This window comes from Doryrhamphus excisus, chromosome 16 (assembly GCF_030265055.1).
Source record: "Doryrhamphus excisus isolate RoL2022-K1 chromosome 16, RoL_Dexc_1.0, whole genome shotgun sequence".
Lineage (NCBI taxonomy): Eukaryota > Metazoa > Chordata > Actinopteri > Syngnathiformes > Syngnathidae > Doryrhamphus > Doryrhamphus excisus.
Window position 1 is genome coordinate 13,598,562 of NC_080481.1, and position 26,195 is coordinate 13,624,756.

The following is a 26,195-nucleotide window of genomic DNA, read 5'->3' on the forward strand; positions in this document are numbered from 1 at the left end:
TGTTTATTTTTATTGAAGTCATAATTTTTCTTAGCCGCTGTGTAAATCTTATTTTTCAAATAGAAAGCATCCTTTACAGCATCAGGCAGGAAATGTCTCACTTTGTACACCTTTTGTACTTAAAGAGCGGGAAGAGGCGTGTTGTCACGCTAGCACGCTGTCTGGTGGATACAGGGTTAGATTTAGTGCAGTTATTGCATTACAAAGCAACCATCCCCAAAAAACACATTAGTGCAATATATATATATATATATATATAGTATCTATATATTATTATTTTTTCTACGCACACTAACGAGGAAGTCCAGATGGTGTAAGGCGTTTTCATTTTTCAATGTTAGGCTTAGTATTGCATACAGAATAACACACAGGAACTAAATGATAACCTTGTAAAAATTGTGCTTCATAAATTGGAAATCAACTTCAACTGCTTCATCAGTTGTTTAATAATTGGTCCACTTGGAAAAAAAAAATAAAAATAAACATACTCCGGCAAAATAGAATAAAAGCTAAATTGTAGAACTAAGACATGCAGGAGTAGGACATCATTCGTTCCATCTGATCTGGGGAGTATTTTCAGTGAGTTTCAAAGTGCGTCAAAAAAAAAAAAGTATCCAGCTTAACTTTTAACTGCTGGTAGAGAGTAAGAGTGCTGTTAGTGGTAAAGTGGTGAAGTAGAGCGCCCCGACGACGACGACTTATCACTGCAAGACAACGGGCAAAACGATGCATATTACAAAAAAAAAAATACTCAACTTTAAAAAGAATCAGAATGCATGCACAACTTGCATAGAATTTTTTTTTTTTGATCATGCTAATTTTTTTTTTTTTCTTGAAAATATATATTAGATACATATGCGGCATGGAAGCGGTAACCCAGTCATTGCTAAAGCCAGCTGGTATGGACCCTGTATGAAATGAGGTCACGTCATTTGGTGGTTTGCTACAGCTGCGAGAATCCTTCGCCACACACCTTTTGTCACATGGGACACCTGAGGGTCGGCTGTGTTTTAATTTAAAAAAATAAATAAATAAATTAAAATACTGCAGTACACAAAGTGGGTGCAATGATTACTCGAAATAGATGTGCTACAATCAAATAATGTGCTACAAATGGGTGTGACGCCCCAAAAAGGCATGCGAGCTTTACATTCTCTGAGGCCGCCACCAAGCAGCGTGTGCTTCATGAGTTAGGGAGGGGTGTTTGTTTACATTCTCTTCGCCCATCGTTAGCGCGTGTTGATTGTGCGACAGCAGAAAGAAGACAATGTACCGCACGATGTTCACACTTTTTAAGAAAAAAAAAAACAAAAACGTGGGTGGCGGCATCTCAAACTAACGGCAAACATTTTGCAGAAGAAACAACCAAACGAATCAATAACAATAACTCATAAGACTAGATGCCGAGTTAATATTTACATTATCAGCAAAAGCATTCGTACTGTATCTCCCATCAAGAGTAAACATTCCTACATTAGTTTATCCGTAAAGATCATTCACTTCCTGTTCTGGTATCGATGTGCAAATAGTCTTCAAATTATGTCACACATGCAAACAGTAAAGTTTTTTTTTTTGTCTTAAGGCCGGTAAAATATGGAGACATCCTACGTTTCCTCGCACGTTTGCCTGAAAGACGTTCCATTTGCAGAGTTGCGTAGCCCTGTTGACGATCTAAAAATAGACCTGCGGACTTCCTCAGTAGGTGTCCCGAGGCCAAGGGCGACTGCGCTGGCGGTTGTTCCTCAGGTTGTGACCTTGCTGGGCTTCGCTCTGCAGCAGCCTGTCCTGTGACTCGTGGCTATTGGCGTTACGGGTGCCCGTGTGCCCCCGGTGGGCGGGGTACGTGCCCCTGTACGTGCGGCCGCGACACGGAGAGCCGTACTCCTCCTCTTCTTCTTCTTCTTCATCTTCTTCTTCGCCCCCCCTGTGACACGGGCTCCCTCTCTGGCCTCCGTGAGACAGCGAGTCGCTGGCCTCATCTGATGGCATGAGACTGTCCTGCTCCAAGGGGGAGAGGGCCTCCTCACCTGCCTCCTCTTCTTCTTCTTCTTCCTCCTCCTCTTCCTCAGCCTCCAAGCCCACTGCCTCACTAGGTTGAGGCTGATTCTTGTTCTGTGGGATTAAAAGTAGAGTGACTCTCATGACACGGATTGTGACGGCTATTCTGTCACGCTAAGGCTTTCTTGGCAAACAAGAATGAAGTGTATCAAAAGAATGTAAACACCCGTTTGAAGTAGGAGTTCAGCAGAGGTCTGCGATGGGGGCGAGGAAGCAGCATTTATATGTCACTTTTAGTTTGAGGCATACTATTTTTAGCCACAATATTTAGCCACAAAAAGGAGTAATGGACTGCTAAGAATTAATTCATTCATTTTCTACCGCTTTTTCCTCACGAGGGTCGCGGGGTATGCTCGAGCCTATCCCAGCTGTCTTCGGGCGAGAGGCGGGGTACACCCTGGACTGGTCGCCAGCCAATCACAGGGCACATATAGACAAACAACCATTCACACTCACATTCAGAACTATGGACAATTTGGAGTCGCTAATTAACCTAGCATGTTTTTTTTGGAATGTGGGAGGAAACCGGAGTACCCGGAGAAAAAAATCCACACATGCAAACTCCACACAGAGATGGCCGAGGGTGGAATTGAACCCTGGTCTCCTAGCTGTGAGGTCTGTGCGCTAATCACTCGACCGCCGTGCTGCCCTAGCCACAATATTTTGCCACAAAAAGGCACTTTGGAGTAAAAATGGACATTCATACCTATGGACAATTTGGAGTCGCTAATTAACCTAGCATGTTTTTTTGGAATGTGGGAGGAAACCGGAGTACCCGGAGAAAAAAATCCACGCATGCACAGGGAGAACATGCAAACTCAGCACAGACATGGCTGAGGGTGGAATTGAACCCTGGTCTCCTAGCTGTGAGGTCTGCGCGCTAACCACTTGATCCCTGTGCAGCCCACAAAGAATAACATTCATTCATTTTCCGCTTTTTCCTCACGAGGGTCGCTGGGGGTGCTGGAGCCTATCCCAGCTGTCTTGGGGCGAGAGGCGGGGTACACCCTGGACTGGTCGCCAGCCAATCACAGGGCACATATAGACAAACAACCATTCACACAATTTGGAGTTGCTAATTAACCTAGCATGTTTTTTTGGAATGTGGGAGGAAACCCGGAGAATAAATCCACGCATGCACGGGGAGAACATGCAAACTCCACACAGAGATGGCCGAGGGTGGAATTGAACCCTGGTCTCCTAGCTGTGAGGTCTGTGTGCTAACCACTCGAACGCCGTGCAGCCGCTAAGAATTCAATGCATCGATAATGTTGGAGGTAAACAAAGCCAAATGTAGCTTAGCGTGTCCTTTTCAAGGGGGTGTTTACATAGTTTTGTCTGTGTGTATACATGTTACAGGGCAGTGGAACACATGAAAGGAGGATGGGGGACTCTATGATATCAAGTTATGTTTATTTTTTCAATGATTACATGATGTAATATTTCATACACACATTCCTATCATGTGCTACAAGTGAGGGCTGGCATGCTTTTAGAAACGAGCAATGAGGAGATTCTGCCAAATGACGCTTCACACCAACGTTTGGTCATTTTAGGCTCGACGTGTCACAGTCTTTCCGGGTGGAATCAAACCTCTTTGTGTTGATTCACCTGAGACTGTCAACTCAAGGTGAGGCGGAAGGATGCGGTGCACGGATAAAAAAAACACTTGTGTCATCCTTGTGCTGGGGGCTTCAGGTGTTATCAGGTGTGTATGTTGAATAAACCCTACTACTCACCCCCGGTCGGTAAAGCCATCATTCAATTAATTCCTGCATTTCACAAAATGTTAAGCATGGATGAGTAGGAAGACACACAAGCGGAGACAATTTAAATCAAAGACACACGAGTGAGAACTGGGACACAGACCATGTCTACATGCACACAATAATCCGGATTAGATTCATATTCTCTTTAAGACTAACTCTTTATATGGTAATCAGTATATTACAAATATTATTAGTAGGGCTGTTAATTGATTAAAAATATTTGATCGCGATTAATCGCATTGACCACCAGTTAACTCAGAATTAATCGCATTTAATCGCAGCTAGAAATAAGTTTTTGTCTATAAGTAGCAAAAATCTCTTTGAGGTAAATGATTTGATGTGCAACTATAACGATAATTAAAATCAAATATGTAAAAGGACATCAATTTCAGAACTGTGCGTCATTATTTAAAACAATACAGTCAGCAGGCATATTTTTGTATGACTATTTTTCTTTATTATCAGCAAATTAGCTCTGAAACTCGCCCACAAACGTTCAGCAAATACAAAATGTTTAATGTTAGTAAACTTGTGTCAGCTCAAAATAAGATTTGTTTATTCATGATACTGGTTTTAAATTCTATTTCTTTGTCAGTAAAAAAATCATATTTAGGAACATTAAGAAAGGATTATTAAAGATTTGCCTCAATGCACCTTTCAATTCAATGTACAAATGAAAAGCAACTAAAAAACACACAGGGAAATAGTCATAAAACATTTAATCAAAATTGCAAATTCAATGTAATTTCTCTTTTAAAACACATTAAAATACATAGAAAATAATCATTATATTACATTAAAAATATTTTATTACAATACTGTAACTATTTGTAATAAATCCAACAGTTTTTGAATGTTTAATATGAGCTGCGATTTTTCCCATTTTTTTAAGGTCATTGAACGCACCGTTCTACCATTCTCCGATGCACAACGGAATGTATGGATGTATTTCCAATGCTGATACTACGTCGGAATGCATAAAGGTAAGATTTGATGATTTTGAGTGCTAATGTGCAAAAAAACAACAAAGTTTCCCATAGCTAGTTCCATGCTAAATGGCTAATGCTAGCAACGCAGGACTTCAGCCCGTCATCACATTGTCAGTCCGTCAATAGCTGCTGTAACTCCAATTTTAGCTGGCAATTCAATGCAAAAATCAGCAGGGTGATGTAAAAATGTAAAAAATACTGGTTAGTTGGGCCACTCTTATGTCAATATATATATTTATGTATATGACAATAAAAACAATACCTGCACTGCATGCCATGTAATCCGTGATAACTCAAACAAAGCGACAGTAGATACACATAACTTTTGTCTTGCTACAAGAGCCATCTGCCAGGGCTTTGAAGCTAACTGTCATTTTGGGGTAAATTCAGGCAACTGTCAGAGGTCTGAATCAGGATTTTTTTATAACCAGAAAATATTTACGATATTCAGGTTGTGTGCATATAAACGTAATGAGTGACAACATATGGCATGTTCCCCAAATAGGACTCTTCAGAAGAATGATTGACGCTCACCTGGAGGCTGGAGATGGCGGAGGGCGGAGTCATGAGCGTCTGCTCTAAAAGGGGATTAAGAGGAGTGGTCCCCGGGAGGTGAGTGGCCCGCCAGTAGACTTCCATGTATTCAGCCAAATGCTCACAAGCGTCCTCCAGCTGGTTTTCATCCAAAATGACATCAAACAAATCCTACGAGGTAAAAGTACATATTTAAATAGAGCCATGGTGTCTTGTTTACACATTTACAGATACTACTTTTCTTCAAGTTATTATGGAGAAAAATGAAGGATTCATTGAAAGGATTGTTAGAGATAAGTTAAGCTAAGCTATGCCTTTACTAGTCCCCAGTACTATCAGTAGTAGTACCGTAAATCACAATAGTATAGTACAAAGCACACAAAAGCAGATCAAGTGCATAAACAGGGTAATACAAATCAGAATTTAGATACAAAATATACAACTATATACATGTATATACTATATACAAGTATATACTATATACATGTTGACTAAGTCACAGGGTTCTTGCACGGTTATTGCACTATTTATCATATGGTTTATTGCATTGGACACGATTTTTGGAGCATCCATCCATCCATCTATCATCCATCTATCATCCATTCATCCATCATCCAGCCATCTATTTATCACCCATCCATCTATCATCCATCTACCATCCATCATCCATCCATCAATCCATCTATCATCCATCCATCCAGCCATCTATTTATCATCCATCCATCATCCATCCAGCCATCTATCTATCATCCATCCATCTATCATCCATCCATTCGTTTATTATCCATCCAGCCATCTATTTATCATCCATCCATCCATCATCCAGCCATCCATCTATCATCCATCCATCCATCCATCCATCCATCTATCATCCATCTATCCAGCCATCTATTTATCATCCATCCATCGTCCATCCAGCCATCTATTTATCATCTATCTATCATCCATCTATCCATCTATCCACCCATCTATCATCCATCCATCCATCTATCATCCATCCGTCTATTATCCATCCAGCCATCTATTTATCATCCATCCATCATCCATCCAGCCATCTATCTATCATCCATCCATCTATCATCCATCCATTCGTTTATTATCCATCCAGCCATCTATTTATCATCCATCCATCCATCATCCATCCATCCATCTATCATCCATCCATCCATCCATCCATCCATCCATCTATCATCCATCTATCCAGCCATCTATTTATCATCCATCCATCGTCCATCCAGCCATCTATTTATCATCTATCTATCATCCATCTATCCATCTATCCACCCATCTATCATCCATCCATCCATCTATCATCCATCCGTCTATTATCCATCCAGCCATCTATTTATCATCCATCTATCCATCCATCTACCATCTATCATCCATCCATCCAGCCATCTATCATCCATCCATCCATCATCCATCCATCAATCCATCTATCATCCATCCATCCAGCCATCTATTTATCATCCATCCATCATCCATCCATCCATCTATTTATCATCTATCTATCATCCATCTATCCAGCCATCTATCATCCATCCATCCAGCCATCTATCATCCATCCATCCATCCATCCATCCATCCATCTATCATCCAAATCCATCCATATCCATCCATATCCATCCATATCCATCCATATACAGTATGTGACCTGTCAATCTGTTAAAATGTTGTTAACTCATACTTAATTTCACTTAATTGCAGACATTTTTTTTCTATAATAAGTTGTGCTGTAAAGCTCTATGTGGTAAATGATTTGCTAAATAATCCCATTTGTATGCAAAGGGATATCAGTTTTGGAAATATGGGCCATTATTTTTTATTGAAAAAATGTTTACATTTAGAAATTCCCTAATTTTTGCATGTTTAATGTGAGAAGCATTTTGTCCCACTTTGTTCGACGGTGCTTGAACACACCTTCTAGCTTTGTCCCACGCTTTCCAGATAGACTACTATAGTGTATTTTTTATTCTATTCCTCTACTCTTGTTTCATCTACCTTAACCCACCCGGCCGAGACAGATGGTTGCCCCACAGAGCCTGGGTTGTGTTCAAGGTTTCTTCTCCAATGCCTTTGTTGCCAAGTGGTCGCTCATGTGAGGTTCAGTTGGTCTCTCTTTTGGTTTATGAAGAGTGTGATAGACCTACTTTTATGAAGTACTCAACTTGCTTCACACTGCATTAACCACCAAGCACTGCACACACTAGCGGAACAATTCTTAAAGGGGACTATTATGCTCATTTGCAGGGCTTGGTATTGAGTTGTGGACTACTATAGTGCAGCAGCACATGATAACACGCACATAAAGCTCTCTAGATCTTCCAGGTTCTGCACCTCTTTCTGCAGTACTTCAACTGACTCCCTGCTTCCGACCCAAACGGTCTCTTTAATTTCCTCCACCCCCGGCCCACCTCTAGGAACGTCCACTCCACTGTGATTGGTCACACTCTCAAGCGCTCCCGAGGACTTCCGGATCCGTAGCTCTGCATTTATTAATTACTCAACTATGTATGTGCATGTGTACTGTGTGAGATAGTACTCACAGGGGGGCACTGAGAGAGTTTGTCTGCAGCCATCATCTGAACATTCAGGTGCTTGCTCTGAGACTTCCCCCTGGACTTGATCAGCCTCTGGAGCACCTTTAGAGAAGCCCAAAGATTAGACGTTATTGGAGGGCGTCCATAAAGAAAGGTGGGTTAGCATAGATTGTACCTTCGGTGAGGAGACTTTAACATAGACAATGATGGGCGCGAGGGAGGTTTTGGTTAGCTGAGCCGGATGGTTGATGGTATCCGCGTCCAGAATCACCAGCTGCAGGGTTTTGGCGAGTTCAAATATCCTTTCGATTTCGCTTTGAACCTCCGCTTCACAGACCAGATACATTTTCAATATTTTTAATGTTTAGCGGCGGTTGATTTTTAAATGCAACTTTTACCCAAACTGGAGCGAGTGTTGGACCTTTCCATTATTGGCCTTTTGTTGAGGACTGATCTCTTGGCTAGGGACAGGTCGGCAGTGACGCGGGTGATTGAGATTCTACAAAGTTAGCAAAAACACGGAGTCAAATATCTGACTCAGACATACTCAAGAAAAAGGAAGTGCTAATCCCTAATATTCACCGACCTTCCCTCAAATCTGTGTTTCAGGAAGTCAAAAAGGGCTTTCTGCATCATATCTGTCACCTGTGTGGACGTAACGGAGGACAGAAACTCAATTTTATCCAAAGTAATAATACATAATGGAGTAAAATATGGCAAGGCAAACCTCATAGCCCTTCAGTGATGGTCCCACAAGGACCACTGGTCTCATGGAGGGCACCACGTCGTACGGTGGGACATGTTCCTGTTAAACCCATATGGATCAGAGTGATGAAGGGGGTGAGAAAAAAGGATGAGCACAAAGTATGCAGAAAAAGAAAATGACTGAAAAGAGAAACTAATAATAATTTGTGAACCTACCTGTTTTTGCTTCTGTTTAGCTTTTAAAAATAAAAAAATAAATTAAGTGATGAAGATAATATTCTAAAATACAGCGTCTCACACATGGTTTCAGATTCAATGATACATAATAAGATTGATAAGGTAAAGAAAACAGCTGGTTTGTGGGTCTAAAAAGGTGTCTCACATGGATGCATGAGTAGTACCTACATTCCCCTGCAGATGGCGGTGTGGTCCTCCAGCTAGCAGTCACCATGTCTCCTAAACTGGAGGAGTTGCCCCCAGTTTTCCTGCAATGCCAAAGCACAATATTATTATTATGTAATGACAGAAATTACAATAATGATGATTACATGATGTTCCATCATGATATTTTTCACTGAGCAATTCAGTATACAAGATGTGTAAATCTTTATTATTTGACTCAATGACAGGGGTCTCAAACACGCGGCCCGCGGGCCAAATGTGGCCCGCAGGACACTAGTTTGAGGCCCCCGCCTTGATATGAAAGTTTAATGTTAGTGCGGCCCGCGCACGTTTGATATGGATGCTGTATGGTATCATGTACCCAGAAAAAATTATTACGTTTCATTAATGTTCATGTTAAAGGTTAAATAACTGTTAATAGTTATCCTCCCTATCTGTGTGGAAGTGGTAAGTTTTTGGCTATTTAGGTTTAAAGGAAATAACTTGAAGGCTACCGTTTAGGTCGCTAGCTCTCTAGTTTGCGAGTTAGCATGTGTCTCAAGAACAGCAGTTGCGCAATATGTTGTAAATAAAAAAGTATAAATGTAACTATAGTCGTGTTTTCTGAAAAGTCTGAAAAAAATAATTTGTCTACCCACCAACTATATGTGGTTTCTTAAGTTTTTATTATTTGCTGTGTTATTATTATTATTATATTTATTTATTACTGATTGATTTTCTTTATTCTTGATTTGTTTATTTATTTTTCATCTTATTTTGTGCAGAAAAATAAAAATTAAGATATTTGAGAACAGTGGAATGTTTTATCAGAGCTTTTATTCTAGAAAATCGGAACCAAAGCACTGAAAAAGTTTGTATATTTTTCTGTTTTTAATAAATGCATTTTTTTTTTGGAAAACCTGATGCGGTCCAGCCTTGCCCAGACCCTAGCTCCAGTGGCCCCCAGGTAAATTGAGTTTGAGACCCCTGCTCTATGATATTTATTTACCTTCTGCTTCAATATCCAAACAATACTGTACCTCTGTTTCTGCTCCTGTTTGAGTCTCATTGCCTCCAGCCTTAGCGGGCTAGGGATGAAGGAGATGTCTGCTCCCTCTTTGACCAGCCGACCGATCCACCAGTCATTATTGTACTTCTGTTACATTTACAACATTTCCAGCTTAAACAAATGCATTCCGTTGAAAGGAGTCAAAAAGGGGAGGAGGTTGCTTTAAAACAGGAGCCTTTTACTCACTTCTTTGATGTGCAGGAAGTCTTTGGCATCAAAGTTGACCGCAGCTCCTTGGACGGGACAGTCCTCATCCAGAGCTCCACAGTAACTCACATTCGTCTTTACTGCAAACGCTACAGGTTTGGACTGGCAAAAAAAGTATAGTATAATGACATCAGTATATCATTACATGTTGTTTGTGGGACTACCCGGGTTTAAGAAAACTTGGGTAGACACACCAATTGTGGTATTGGTAGCGACAGATTTCACTCATAGATGATCGGGATCAGTATCGGCAGCATAAAACCTTGATCAGAACATTCCTACTTTTTAATAACATTGGTATACTGAAGCTATCCAAAAATATGTATTAGTGCGACTCCTGGTGCTGCATGGTTTGGCGCCATATTAGCGATAGCTGACTTCTTGACATGTCAATGACCCGGATAGGCTACGAGATTATCAAGTAAAAATCAAGTAAAAATCGAGTTTTTGTATCTGACCTGGAAAATATGCTAACGGCAGCCGGCATTGGCTCTGGCTAAACACATTGTGGTAAAAAATGGATGGATGTATTACAATGCAAAATAAAGTGTTATTTTTAACAATGATTTCTGTAAAAGTGTACTTAAAAAAAAAAAAATTACATTTTTCAAATTTCCTATCGCTTATTCTCATGAGGGTCGTGGGCGTGCTGGAGCCTATCCCAGCTGTCTTTGGGCTTTGAGAGGCGGGGTACACCCTGGCCAGCCAATCACAGGGCACATATAGACAAACAACCATTCACACTCACATTCATACCTATGGACAATTTGGAGTCGCTAATTAACCTAGCATGTTTTTGGAATGTGGGAGGAGTACCCAGAGAATACCCATGCACGCACAAGGAGAACATGCCCGAGGGTGGAATCAAACTAGGGTCTCCTCGCTGTGTCCTTTCAAATGTCAGGGGGAAAAAAATGTAAGTCATCAAAAAAGCCACATCTGGCTCCCGAGCCGTAGGTTCCCTACCCTTCCTATAAGCGTGACCATGATAATCACTGAATGACTCACCTTAGCCCTGTCGAGCTGAAGTTGTGCCTGGCGCTCGGCTTCACGCCGATACGCCTCGCGGTCCTCCTCTGCTGACAGGTCGGAATCCGACGGTCTACTGGTGTAGGAATCAGCCGACCCCTGGTGAGAGAATTGGAGAAAATTGAAGAGTCTTTATGCAGTCATTTCCTTCCTTGCAATGCAGCCTCCACAATAACACCAGATCCAGTGCGTTCTGTGTTTAGATTGCAAGGGTCCGTGTGTTCATTTGTGAATCTACACCACAATGTGCCGCTCTCTCCCACACCCGCCGTCCTCTGGTATAGACCAAATATAGCACAAAGGAGGAAAATGCTTCCTCTTCTCTTCTGCTTGGCCCCATTCCATCCCATCATCCCCCACAGTGCAGCACATATACATCCTTTATTCCCCTGTTTATTCTCCTCATTAGCAAAATATATGCAGACTATCATTTTTCACTGGTAGCGCTTTAAGGACACATCCCAGTTTGGGTACTGCGCTGTACTGAAAACAAAATAAACTTTACTATTTGGGCCACAGAGACTTTCTTTCAGGACGATAAAAAAAGGTCTCCTAATGCACCATAGTTTCAATGTTTCCGACTGATTGGAATCAAATCTGATTGGTTCTGCTGTGTGTGGGACTTCCTGTCTTTGTGAGAGTGATATAAGTTTTGCACTTTGTAAAACGTGCCCCAAAAATGTCGCACCAGGTTTAGATTGGTGCGGCATTTGGGGGCAAACACTTGGCAGGGTGTGGTAAGTTTGAGGTTGGCGATGTGATCATCCGTCAGGCGGTGGCTATAAAGCCCCGAGTACTCATCCCCCGAAATTTGGGGATGAGTACCACCTCAGTACGGATTTGGATGCAGGCACTATGTAGCACTTTCAGCGCAGGAGGAACTTTTGTTGTGTGCAGGGCAACGTTTGAGTGTGATGTGTGACGAGTGAGTGTTTGTGCTTCACTTGAAACGGGCATTGAGCACACTGATTTTTTTTTAATCTCCTGTCCAGGCACAGAAGTTGAAAATGTTTGGAGGGGGGAGCACGGTGCATGTCAACATTTTTATGGGTGTATAAATTCCTCATGGTTTCATTCTGTGGTGGCCCTGGAACGTATCCACACCAAAAGCGAGCTTTACATTCCTATTAGAGGTCTGGTGAGATTTGAGCGGCCAGCCGTCAGCCGGCCGAAAAATCGCAAAAATTAAATTACCTCTTTTCAGCTCAAGATAGTATAAATTGTGTGAAAAAGATGATATAAGGAAGGATTATGGACAATATAGGTGACCTTTCAAGAAACAAATGAGGCTATCAATATTAAAGATCATTTTTACAATTCCAGAAGGTGCACCTCAAGTGTCTTCTGCAGCAGTGGCTTGTGCAAAAGTTCTATGCACGTTGCACTGTTGAATGTTATATTTAATGGTGAAATGTTAAGACATTCAGTGATTTTTATTATCTAGACAAATTTATAAACCATAATTCAATGCACTAAGACATTTGTAAAGAACTATCGCGGAAAGCACAAAGTCTCAAGTTTTCCATAGCTGTGGCCATTTTCTTGAGATTTCTTCAGCCCGCCCCGCCCCGTTAGCTGAGGAGTCCGGCCAGCCGTGGGGCCAGCTGCTCCGTGTAGACCTCTAGTTCCTATGGAGGTTAAATTTCTGAAAATTTGCAAATGTAGGATAGGCTCGCTTTAACAAAAGGAACAGCAAAAATTTGTCTTGTTCTGCAAATTCAAATGCAATCAACTCATTTCACTGACCCACACACTGTTTGTCTATGTTTGATAACAAGATCTGATTTCTGGCTCTTGAAAGTTCTGCAAAGCAACACTGCACCAGCGCCACAGCAGCAACGGGAGAGAATAAAAGGAGGGTGATGTGAATAGATAGAAGTCTGCTTGGAGGGGGGGATTGGGGGGGGTGCTTGGACCAAATATATTTTCGAAGAGAACAATGTTTACGAGCTCAGAAAGTGAGCATGACTGACAGAAGGCTGGAAAGACAAGAGAGATTTCAACAATTTATTCAGCAGGATAAAGCGAGGCTATGTCAAGGGGAAGGGCAGATTAGAATGGAATCAAATTCTATGAAGGAATGTCTTGAGAGTGGGATATCATCATCATCGCCCTGCCAATAAAGGGACAGAGCAAAGAGTTGCTTACCCGGAGCGTGACAATGGCTGAATCTTCCTACTACGTCTTCTTGGGTAACGCTCTCAGTCAAACACGAGCATAAACAAGGTGGTGGGCGCAAGGGGAAAAGAAGTCAGGGGGCTGTTTAATGGTGCTGCTTGCTGCCTAGGATGGCTGGTAGAGCCTTTTATTATTGATGTTCAGAGGTGAGTGTACAGACCTCTGCCACACACAATACGTCTTCGCAACCCATTAAATGCGTCAGAAACCGTGTAAGTAACTATGACGCGGAAAGAGTCAGGCTGGCAAAACTAATCTGAAATCGTCACGTTTGCCAATCTTTGGCTTGTGTGTGGTTAAAATGAAGCGAGCTGTTCTTCAATACTACGATACTGTCTCATAAACATCAACTAATGAAGCCATCAAATCTGTTTTCCCTTAATGACATTGCTTACGTTATAGTATGTATTGATTTGCACCCTTTGTTAATCATCGATTGATTGTTGGTTTAAATATTTACAAGGTTTGGTCTCTGCCATTTTGTCTGGTTCATTGGCATAAGACCTTGGTTTGATCCGAAGCCCTGTCACAATCACATCGTTCATTCGTGTGTTCTGATCCATGTCATCAATGGAGATTTTTAGTCCCTCAATGATTTGTCTTTTTCTTGGTAATGGTAATGGTAATGCTTTAATTTCATTTGAACATGCATCAGATTACAATTGAATGCATCACATAATCAGTTCACAGTTCCACATGTCCAAAAGGAGTAGGAAGAAGCAAAGCTTATTAAATCCTACCCCTCCATCTGGTACTTTTACAATCAGTAACTGTTACATTTGTTCACTTCCTGCTTTCCATAATACAGTTTAAGTTTTTTTTTTTTTTTTTTAATAATGCACCTCATATGACCATCCAATGACATAATGTGTACCATAGTAAGTGTCAATATAGTGATATATATAGCACATCATGACTGGTTCAAGACTCTTCATCCTTGTATTTAGCAAACATCAACTGCTTGTATTGTTTCTTGAATTGGCTAATCGTTGTGCATTGTTTGAGGTCCTTACTCAATCCATTCCATAGTTTGATTCCATTCTTCATTATCTTTTTTTGATAGTGCTCAGTGCTGCATTGCGTTTCTGTAGTCCTTTCCTCAAGTCCTGGACCTCTCGCTCTTCATGGAGTCCATGGGCTCTATTTTCATAGGGCAGGTATGCTGCACCTGTGTCGTGCCTACACCGCGCTAATGGGGTGTGGCCAGTGTACAAATTTTCGTGAACGGCGCAGTGTGGTGCACCCACACTTCCGTCCCTCCCATCAGCGCAAATGGCAAAGAGTAAGGAGAGAAGACGTGAGAGGGATTGAAACAGTCGAGCCAATCAAATCATCGCCTCTCATTTCCTTTAAATGCACAGTTCAGATAATTAAAAAAAATATTTTGGCCTGATCCTGCTGGACTCCATAAATAACACCTCTCTCTCAGTGCTTTCTGGAATTCAGACATTCACAATAAAAATAAAGAAAACCCAAATGTTTCTGTGAAATCTTGTCAAATAATGTGCCAAGACTGCGAGCTCCTGATCATACCAGATGGTTTCATTCGCGAGAAGAAGATTGTGTACAAAAACAGAATATATTATTCAGGAGGCTGAAACAGCTCCCCCTTCACCCCCCGATAGCAAAAAATGCAAACGTCAGACATTTAAGAATCCAGTCACCAAATATCTACTGAAAAAAAGCATTCCATTAACTGCATGCTCATAATTCAATGTCAAAAAATGACACGTGTGTATAGCTCTCTGGTACACCATGCCATAAATCACAGTGCAGTTACATCAATATCAAAGTCAAGGTATGTCAATTGATCAATCTGAGTAGGACGGGAGGGTGGAGCAGTACTAAGAATGTAAAGCAGGTGAAAAGAGCAACATGAGTTAGTGATGGAGAGAGGCTACAAGAAGAAAGGATAAAAAAATAATACTAATACTACAACAAGGAGTTTTCACGACGCTGTGCGTCAGGAGTCATTGTTGATAATGTGATGAAACTACTGCTTCCTCCTCCCTTTACACTACATCAGGGGTCTCAAACACGTGGCCCACGGGCCAAATGTGGCCCGCAGGACACTAGTTTGAGGCCCAGAAAAAATTATTACGTTTGATTAATGTTCATGTTAAAAGTTAAATAACTGTTATTAGTTATCCTCCCTATCCGTGTGGAAGTGGTACGTTTTTGGCTATTTAAGTTTAAAGGAAATAACTTGAAGGCTACCGTTTAGGTCGCTAGCGCTCTAGTTTGCGAGTTAGCATGTGTCTCAAGACCCTGCAGTTGCGCAATATGTTGTAAATAAAAAGAGTCTAAATGTGACTATAGTCGTGTTTTGTCATGTCTACAGGGCTCTAATAATGCTTTGTTCATTTTAATCTGAAAAAAATATCTGAAAACCAACTATATGTGGTTTCTTAGGTTTTTATTATTTGCCGTTTTATTATTATTATTATATTTATTTATTACTGATTGATTGATTTTCTTTATTCTTGATTTGTTTATTTATTTTTCATCTTATTTTGTGCAGAAAAATAAAAATTAAGATATTTGAGTGGAATGTTTTATCAGAGCTTTTATTGTAGAAAATCGGAACCAAAGCACTGAAAAAGTTTGTATATTTTTCTGTTTTTAATAAATGCGTTTTTTTGTTTTTTTTTGGAAAACCTGATGCGTCCCAGCCTTGCCCAGACCCTAGCTCCAGTGGCCCCAAGGTAAATTGAGTTTGAGACCCCTTCATTACATGAAAACTAAACCGAACCCCATCCCCACTTACACAATCCAAAACAAACACCCACGATGTTCTCCCCCTCATACCAACAACAAATGCTATGCACGTCTTCTTCAAAAACATCACACTGATAGCCATTCAAATCCCACCAACATTCAGTCCTACATATGGCAGCATGCTGCTGCAGAAATGAGTCATACACCACTGCTCCTCTGTGGACACCCCACCCCACCACAGCCAAGAAAACTATCTGCTCTGTTTGGGGAAACAGACTCCCTCTGCATGAAACACGTTTTGTCTGATCACCTATGAGTGGCATCGCATTGTTGTGTGCAGGAAAGAAGGTAATGACCGAGAGGTTGCTTGTGTGAGCAATGAACCCACACATCACATCGCCCGAGGCCTTCAAAAGGAGCATCATGAATATTTTACGCCATTGCAATATTTTCAAGGGATCTGGAGGTTGTCATTAAGCCCCCTGTTTCAGGATAACTAATCTTCCCTCCTGAAGAAGGTGTCTGCTCAGCCTTTTTTTTTCCCCCTCCCTTTTCTTGCAGCTGCCCCACTTCTTTGTGCTGATGCTTCTTGCCATAGAACATAAGTATCATAACATATGGTGCAGTTAGGCCTGTCACCATAATGGATAAATCGACTTATTGAACGATAAAAAGAAACAGGTCGATAATTATGAAGTGATATGCTTGCATGTATGCTTGTCTGCTCTTGTGTGACACACAGGCTGGATGACAAGAGGATTCACTCTGCATCTGTTTGTGCGCATTGGTTCTATAAATGGAACGAACGGAGAGAGTGGGCTCTCATATCATTTAGCCTCTTTGTGGCGGTGAGGCTACTAGCTACAACCCTAACTGCAGTTAGCCAGTGACGTTGGTGATGTAAGCAATTCTACAAAACGTGAAAAAAAAACCTTGACTAGTTTTTGTAATCGAGGTATTCTAATTATCCGAAAAATCTTTGCAGTTCTACTCAATATGAAATAAAAACTGTCTGGAGCCCCAAAACATAACAGCGTAAATGTTCGAATCTTTATAATTGTACCTGTTACAACAAACAGAAGCACAGTGTTCATGTGTAACCAACTCATGGTTCGTTACACTACCCCCCCCCCCCCCCCCCCCCCGTCCCAGATGGGTGGTGGCAGGACAGGTGGTGGGTCGCCTGGCGGGAAAACAAGCCCAGCAGAGCCAGCAGGCAATGGTGGAGATAGCAGGACCGGCGGAGTACGCAGGACCCCTGTGGGGCTCGGTCAAAATAGGGGGTTCTTTAATGTCAGCGGGACCCCTGCATGGGACGACCTGGATGATGAGCCCAGTGAAGGTTCCGGTTCAGTTCATCGCTGGAACCGGAACCAAGAACGGTAGGACGGGGGCTTGGTGGAGAGTCCCGAGTTCCACTCACTCAATCTCCCGGACATGAGCTGCAGGGGGACTCAGGCGTGGTGTGGGGACTGGGGGGTCTGGAGCATCAAGCTGCGCAGCACGGGAACCGGGGAAGACAGGAGCTTGAAGCTGCCCATGTGGCCCACCTCTTGACTGGGCGCATGTCAGAAGATGAGGAGCGTGGCGATGGCACTCTGGAGCGTGACGGCACATGAGGCGAAGGGGGGGGGGGGCATCCACTCCTCTTTGTGTTGCAACGGAGGAAATGGGGATACAGAATGGGACAGCTGGAGATCGGCGCACCGAGGCGCACAAATTGGGACGTGGCCCTCTTGGCGTCGCACGGGAGGACGAGGGCAGCGATGAGAGCCTGAAGCGCGGAGGCCAAGGTGCGCTGCACTCCTTGTGTTGCATTGGAGGCAACTGGAGCCTATCCCAGCCGTCTTCGGGTGAGAGGCGGGGTACACCCTGGACTGGTCGCCAGCCAATCACAGGTTACATATAGACAAACAACCATTCACACTCATTCACATTCATACCTACGTATGGACAATTTGGAGTCGCCAATTAACCTAGCATGTTTTTGGAATGTAGGAGGAAACCGGAGTACCCGGAGAAAACCCACGCATGCACGGGGAGAACATGCAAACTCTACACAGAGATGGCCGAGGGAGGAATTGAACCCTGGGCTCCTAGCTGTGAGGTCTGCGTGCTAACCACTCGACCACCGTGCCTTGGTAAGAAAATTTATTTTTAATAATAATGACGACTGATATGCAGCGGCAGGATCCCAGACAAAAACAACAAATGCTTCCACCAACAAAGGACAACTCACCTAAATACTAAATAGTGAAGTCATTAAACTAGGAACAGGTGGAGTGATTAATGTAAATACATGGCAAGGCAGGAAATTACAAAATAAGAGTAAGGCATAAAAAGAAACATAAACAAACAACCAGGCTGACCAACTCAGTCCTCTATGTCACAAAGACATAGAGGGCAATACACAATGGAAGCTTTCCAAGAACCCAGCATGCATCAAATAAAATATAATTGACAGCCCATCATCACATGAGCAGAGATGTTATGTAACTACATGGGCTTTGCACCAAATCTCAATTTGTGTCTCTTACGTGTGCTTGACCCAAAAATGTTAATTACAGAATGAGCCTCTGTTGGGATTTTTCATGTAACATAGTGTCAAATGTAAGCATGTTGTTGCCCTCTATTGAGCGAATGGACAAACTACAACTAAGTGGACACCATGTAATTCAAAGTGAAGAAGTTCCATTCGTTGAATATTACAAAAACACTATTATTTTCATATAAACTGGACAGAATATGTAAAACCATTCTGAGATGATTTCTATCTTGAGACAACACAAAACAATACATCTACTACAGGAAGTAATGTAAAAATAAATGTACCTGCCGCTTGATAAAACTTGACGTAGTGTCCGAGGACGTACTTCCATCCGAGCGTTTGAAGCGGCTCTTACGTTTAGGCAACTTCCTGGGCAGCTATGTTAAAGACAAAGGGAAAAACAAGCCATAAAAACACAGATCAATCCTCCAATATCACACATATAATGATGATGCATTGTTACCCTGAGGCCGCTACAGCATCTTTAACAAGACATTATGTTTGCACTCGGCTATGAGTTAAGGACTAAAGCTTATGCCAAATAATTCTGGAAATTCAAAAAGCATCATGATCATGTTGCCATACAGTTTATTCATTACTTTATTTTTCTAAAATATATTAATTAATAAATCTTGCTGCTTGAATTCAGCCTATTATTTGTTGAATAATTTGTATATTTAAGCATGTATTTGTTGCCTAAATTAAGATTTTTCAAGCATGAAAATGGCTAAATGAACTAAAATACAAAAATGGTGGAACCTTGGTTAGTGTCTGCCTCGGTAAGCATGTTTTTTGGTTAATGTCATGTCGTGTTATTAATACACTGTATAATACACAGTCATTCTGTATTCTTAACATATTTTTTATTAGAACACATTCCTTGCACGGTGAATGAGTGGTTAGTACGCAGGCCACACAGCTAGGAGACCTGAGTTCAATTCCACCCTCGGCCATCTCCGTGTGGAGTTTGTATGTTCTCCCCGTGCATGCGTGGGTTTTCTCCGGGTACTTCCTCCCACATTCCAAAAACATGCTAGGTTAATTAGCGACTCCAAATTGTCCGTAGGTATGAATGAAACTCAATGTGAGTGTGAATGGTTGTTTGTCTATATGTGACCTGTGATTGGCTGGCGACCAGTCCAAGGTGTACCCCACCTCTCTCCCGAAAACAGCTGGGATCCTGTTCTCCACAAATCCGCACCCCATTTATTTCAACACACATAAGCATGAGTCTTATTTACTGTATATAAATTGATTATTTTCTCCAATGTTGCTACTATATTGGTTAATATGAGTGTAAAGTTGACTATGGGGGTGTTATTTGATGCATACAGGGCTCTAATAATGTTAAAAACTGAAATTAGAATGTCACAAACAGGTTTTCTATGCTCTAACTACCAAAATATTTTTCTAAAAGAATTTATGGTGGTGGCGGCACAGCGGTCTAGTGGTTAGCGCGCAGACCTCACAGCTAGGAGACCAGGGTTCAATTCCACCCTTGGCCATCTCTGTGTGGAGTTTGCATGTTCTCCCCGTGCATGCGTGGGTTTTCTCCGGGTACTCCGGTTTCCTCCCACATTCCAAAAACATGCTAGGTTGATTGGCGACTCCAAATTGTCCATAGGTATGAATGTGAGTGTGAATGGTTGTTTGTCTATATGTGCCCTGTGATTGGCTGGCGACCAGTCCAGGGTGTACCCCGCCTCTCGCCCGAAGATAGCTGGGATAGGCTCCAGCACCCCCCGCAAACCTCGTGAGGAAAAAGCGGTAGAAAATGAATGAATGAATGAATTTATGGTGGTTGGGTCTGGAACCAGTTAACCATAAGAAACGAGGGATTACTGTAAATGTGACTCTAAAATAACACGTCAAAATGGCACGTCTCAGTCAGTGCCTGCAAACCCCAGATAATCTACTTTAGTGGTCTATAATACTGTTGGATCACCTCTTCTGTTGTGTTAGCATGATAGTAGATATTCCACCTGTTGGCGACTAAATTCGATAAATTAACTGTAAATATTTACCAAAAGTGTGTCCAAAAATACTTACTTGTGCTCTAAAGCCAGGTGAACATTACTGTACATCACATAAGATGAATATTTTTGCACCGATGTTGATGTTTCAATATTGAGGAAACTTTTGTTTACCAGAGACTACACTGTGTTTTTGAGGAACAAACTTAGACAGGCGGTATGCTAAGTCATGTTGACGTTGACGTGTCTGAGAACGTTGCAACAAGCCAAGTAGCATTGCATCAGGGGAGGGGTATCCACAGTGCAGGCCATGAGAGTATACTGTATTTTAACTTAAACTGGATTCATTTTAGCATCTTTAATGCAGAAAATGTACCAAAGTGGCTAACACATCCTTCAATTTTTCATTAGGACACCCCTGAATCAGTACATGTAACAAACACAAAATGCAAATATCTTATTGGAAATTGAGTTTTTTTGCTAATAAAAAGGATATGTAGTGTAGTTGAACTGTCAAATCACATATTATTCAAGAATACAGCCTACGTGATGCAGTTAGCATGAAGATACAACAAAAATTAGCTTAAATATTACAGGCCTATTGGATTCAGGCTACAGGTGAAGCAGATGATAACAATGGCGTTTGCTTCTTCAAAATACAAAAAAAATGACCAACCACTAGTAAATACAGAATCCATAAGCAGTAAATGTACCAATATGGTATTTGTGTGTGAATGGAGCCCACCTTTATAATAAAAAAATACCCTGCTTTTAAAATATTCTGCATCAATGTGGCATTTCTATGCAGGCGAGTGTAAAAAAAAAAAAAAAAAAGTAGCTCCCTGCCAAATGCAACGCCTTCATTTTCAACAAGTACCGAACCATTTGATATTTCGTCTTCGTCAACCCACCCCCCCCAAAAAAAAAGCACATACCTGGAAATAGTGGGACTGGGGGCCGCTTTCCACGGCTGAGAGTGTGTCTACGGGCGGAGTGGACATTTAGATGGGCACCACGGAGCGGGAGCGGGGGCGCGGGCTGGAGGCGGGATGCGCGAGGACATGGGTTAGTGGAGGCAGCAGCAGGCGACAGCAAACACATGGAAATGCGGCCAAGTCAGCGAGGAAACGGCCGCCTCGGAGAGACAACACAAAGGCGAGGCGATCAATATCACAGCCGCGTAGAAAAAAAAAGAAAAAAGAAAAAAGAAACGCACAACAGAAGCGGCAGAAGAGGAGAGAGAGGGAGGAATGATGACGCGCCTTGGAGACTCAAGCTCCAGCTTCCCACTGCGAACAGGCCTGTACTAAGTGTCTCTGTGCCGGGGGTGTTCAAACTGAAACATAAAATACGTCTACACCGCGATAAATCATATTTTTTTGTTTTACATTTCAATTCATGTAGGTAGTATTTGTTTATTTAAAAACCTCAACTGTGAATATTTTTTACACATATGTTTACATAAAGCAAGGGTATCCAAAGTGCGGCTCGAGGGCCATATTCGGAGTGAACCAATCACTTAAAATGGTAAGGTTCGCGGGGGTGCTGGAGCCTATCCCAGCTGTCTTTGGGCGAGAGGCGGGGTACACCCTGGACTGGTTGCCAGCCAATCACAGGGCACATATAGACAAACAACCATTCACACTCACATTCATACCTATGGACAATTTGGAGTCGCCAATTAACCTGTTTGCATGTTTTTTGGAATGTGGGAGGAAATACCGGAGTACCCGGAGAAAACCCACGCATGCACGGGGAGAACATGCAAACTCCACACAGAGATGGCCGAGGGTGGAATTGAACCCTGGTCCTCCTAGCTGTCAACCGCCATGCCGCCCCAAATGGTAAGGATATATTGTTAAATTGTTCACAAATAAATGTGTTGATTAAAAAAAAGCGTTTGCTTTAAATCAGGGGTCTCAAACACACGGCCCGCAGGACACTAGTTTGAGGCCCCCGCCTTGATATGAAAGTTTAATGTTAGTGCGGCCCGCGCAAGTTTGATATGGATGCTGTATGGTATCATGTACCCAGAAAAAATTATTACGTTTGATTAATGTTCATGTTAAAGGTTAAATAACTGTTAAGAGTTATCCTCCCTATCCGTGTGGAAGTGGTAAGTTTTTGGCCTTTTTTAAGTTTAAAGGAAATAACTTGGAGGCTACCGTTTAGTTCGCTAGATCTCTGTAGTTTGCGAGTTAGCATGTGAACCAATCACTTCAAATGGTAAGGATATATTGTTAAATTGTTCACAAATAAATGTGTTGATTAAAAAAAAGTGTTTGCTTTAAATCATTGTGTCTTATTATCATATTATCATAATAATAATCAACAAAATGACTTATTCAATGACCTTAATAAATGTTTAATAATTGCGATAATGCATGTTGTTTTTCATGGTTGATGAAAAATTGCTATGCTATGTAGTATTCTAGACTGGTCAGTTGGTGTCATTAATGTTACTTCCATCAACCGGAACAATCAGCATTTATTACAGACTTGACTCGTCTAACAACAGGAACCATAATCCCGAATAAAAACACCACTTCCTGTCCATCTGCTATTCAGCTCCCCAAAGGAACACATTTATAGCAACACACATGAGGATGAGTCTTATTTACATCTTAAATGCTTTATTTACTTTCTTATTGTGTTTACTATATTGAGTAATATGAGTATAAAGGTATGAAGTTTGAACATAGGGGTGTTAGCTCATGTCTAGAGGGCTCTAATAATCTTCAAAAGGTTGTAAACAGGTTTGCCATGTTCTAACTACAAAATATATTATTCTGAGTAATATAATGCACATATATAATGTCATGGTCGGGTCTAGAACCAATTATCCATGATAAAGAAAAGCCCCCGGGCTGTAGTTTACCCACCACTGGTCTACAGCATGGGTACCTAACATGAGTGTGCCAACAGTGGCCTCTTTTGGTGGAAAGTATGAACTGCACATAACGTCAACACTAAAGGTTGTCACAAATCAGCCAACTCAGCAGAGAAGACGAGAATGAAATGTTAATTTTAAGAAAAATAAAATGAAAAAATATTACTTGACAGAAAAAAACTTTATTTAAACTCATCCCCCTTACAATGGATAACATGTTTAGCGGCCCAAAAATGTACCCTAAATGATATTATTGTCAACATCAGGTGATCAAATATACGTACATCACAAAGTTGTGGAATTGCAGCATATTTTCTCACAGGCAATTTATTTAACATTTGCAGCATTTCTTGAAGTGCTGGTGTTTCCACAAGAGCAGCATTTCTTACAAACAATTTCTTGTGAAATATTTTTTCATTGAAATCTTATCTTTTTTTTTGAGTGAAGGTGTAATATTTTGGGTCTACTACTTGACATTTTTGTTCCGAAATGCTCAGGATCTTTAAAAAAAATGCAGAATGACTGTTTTGCTGCGACCAACGTCAGCAGCAGTGGCCTTGCTTATGTAGCTTGACGATGCGACCACATTATAGCTTCTTAGCTTTAGCCATCAGGATAGTATGACCGTGTAAATGCCTGACAGAAAATTAGAATTTTTATAAGATTTTGGCTTTTATAAAAAAAAACCTAGAAACCTAACCTTTAAATTACAAGTTCCCAATGCTTTTTGTCTCATTTTTGCCTTTTTAATGATTCTTCCATCCCTGTTGTTACAAATCGGCATGATTGGGCCGCAATTTTTATTTCATATTTCATATTTCATATATATGTGTTGGCAGACAATTGAGCGATTCCACAAATAAAGGTGATGAAATTCTTTGGGTGGAGCTCCCTTAGCCTGTCTAACATTTAGCCATGTAAGCAGCTAATTTTAGCCATTAGCTGCCGCCCCCAAAATAGCTGACTGTTTTCTATGTAGTCACTTGCTTGGGAATGGAAAATTTTACTTTTTGCATGATCTGGTAATTAACTCTGTGCCTTTTCTTTTTATCACAGAAAAACATGAAAACAAAGACTGCTGTGAAACTCCTCAACATGGTCGAGGACCTCAGACTAGTGGAAAAAACCCTATCTTTGTGGATGTGAAGGTTGCTTTTTCTTCCTCTTCTTCTTTTTGTTATTATTATTATATATACATATAAATTTCCAGTCAACTAAATCACCCTTTAGACAGCTTAACATATACACATAGCTTGCTGCAGACTCCCTTTTCGCCACTAGAGGAAGTGCCGCTCACTTAGATGTGGGAATAAGAGCGCCCTGGGCTGAGGACAGCTGCGTCAAAGCAGGCAAAGTGTGACACACTTAGTGGGGATCTGAAGGAAATCGTTTCTTCAAATTAAAAAAAGTTCCATTCAATGAGCCCAACCCTAAATTAAACTCCAATATCTGAATTTCATTACATTATATCCAAATGTATGATGACCCATTAAAGTGAAAATGTTATTTCTCCTTTAGGGAATACATTCAAAAAATGTTTATGGCTCTTTACGGACTTGTGACCAAGTAAAGAAAAATGTAAATATAATAATAACATATAATCATGCTTACGGACCAATCGTAGTAGCATTTTTCTGGCGTATTATTTCAGTTATTACAGTTACATCACAGCAAATGCCATGATGTTACTCACAATGAGACAATTAAATTGATTACTTACCAAGAAGTGAATGAGAGAACCAATAGCATGACATTTAAGAGTGTTAATGGACGCACCAATATATGTTTATTCTTCTAGAATACAGTGCCAAACCGCTCTCGTATGCTCTGAAACTGTATAACTGGTCAAAAGCACAAATCTGACTTTCATTTCATTGTTTATTTGAAATGTGGTGCCATTTCCTTTTATCATTCTAATAATAATAATAATAATGCATTTTATTTGTATTGCGCTTTTCAAAATAATCAAAGACACTTTACAGAAGAATGGAGTTGAATAAAGCAAGTAAACAGAGTAGAAGACACACCAAAATACAACATTCATTGGTTAATACACAGTTAAAACATTTGATAATTGCAATTTATGCAAATTTAAAGGGGGACTGATGATGCTCATTTTCTGTGCTTTTGATTCCAAGGCAAGATAAACTGTTTTTAAGACTTTTTAAGACACAAAATATGTGAAACTTCTAAATCCTATACCTTGGACTCCAAAGTATTAAAACACAAGTGATAAGTCTAGTCAAAGAACCTTTAATCTACATGACAGAGCAGAGGTTTGCCTGATTTTTTTTTAGGCCAGCAAAGCCTTCTCTGCTGGCCTAAAAACTATCAGAGGAATCGACCTACATTTACAATGTCAATTGTAGTATAAATTTTAATAAAATTTAATTAATGTATTCTCAGTACTATTACAGTCATCCCTTGTTTATTGGGGTCAATTGGTTCCAGACCGGGCGGCACGGTGGTCGAGTGGTTAGCGAGCAGACCAGGTTCAATTCCACCTTCGGCCATCTCTGTGTGGAGTTTGCATGTTCTCCGGTTTTCTCCCACTTTCCAAAAAACATGCTAGGTTAATTGGCGACTCCAAATTGTCCATAGGTATGA

At 41.1% G+C, this 26,195-nt stretch overlaps 2 protein-coding genes across 3 annotated transcripts; one reads left to right on the forward strand and one right to left on the reverse strand.

The window, feature by feature from the left end:
• Window positions 1-21,974, reverse strand: LOC131104165 (voltage-dependent L-type calcium channel subunit beta-3-like). The gene is made up of 14 exons (XM_058051048.1): window positions 21,634-21,974; window positions 19,010-19,102; window positions 11,261-11,380; window positions 10,232-10,354; window positions 10,017-10,132; window positions 9,001-9,080; window positions 8,812-8,831; window positions 8,618-8,695; window positions 8,477-8,535; window positions 8,289-8,389; window positions 8,066-8,217; window positions 7,897-7,992; window positions 5,351-5,521; window positions 1-2,112 (listed from the first exon to the last, which is right to left on the reverse strand). The coding sequence occupies exons 1-14, from the start codon at window positions 21,697-21,699 to the stop codon at window positions 1,696-1,698; spliced, it is 1,692 nt and encodes a 563-aa protein (XP_057907031.1). The 5' UTR covers window positions 21,700-21,974; the 3' UTR covers window positions 1-1,695.
• Window positions 3,119-9,856, forward strand: LOC131104166 (uncharacterized). 2 transcript variants are annotated; one of them, XM_058051050.1, is made up of 3 exons: window positions 3,119-3,766; window positions 4,720-4,810; window positions 5,322-9,856. In XM_058051050.1, exon 3 carries the CDS (start codon window positions 5,885-5,887, stop codon window positions 7,001-7,003), a length of 1,119 nt encoding a protein of 372 aa, XP_057907033.1. In that variant the 5' UTR covers window positions 3,119-3,766; window positions 4,720-4,810; window positions 5,322-5,884; the 3' UTR covers window positions 7,004-9,856. The 2 variants fall into 2 exon arrangements, with proteins under 2 accessions (XP_057907033.1, XP_057907032.1); XM_058051049.1 differs by having other exon boundaries at window positions 3,119-3,688.
• Window positions 21,975-26,195: the final 4,221 nt, after the last annotated feature.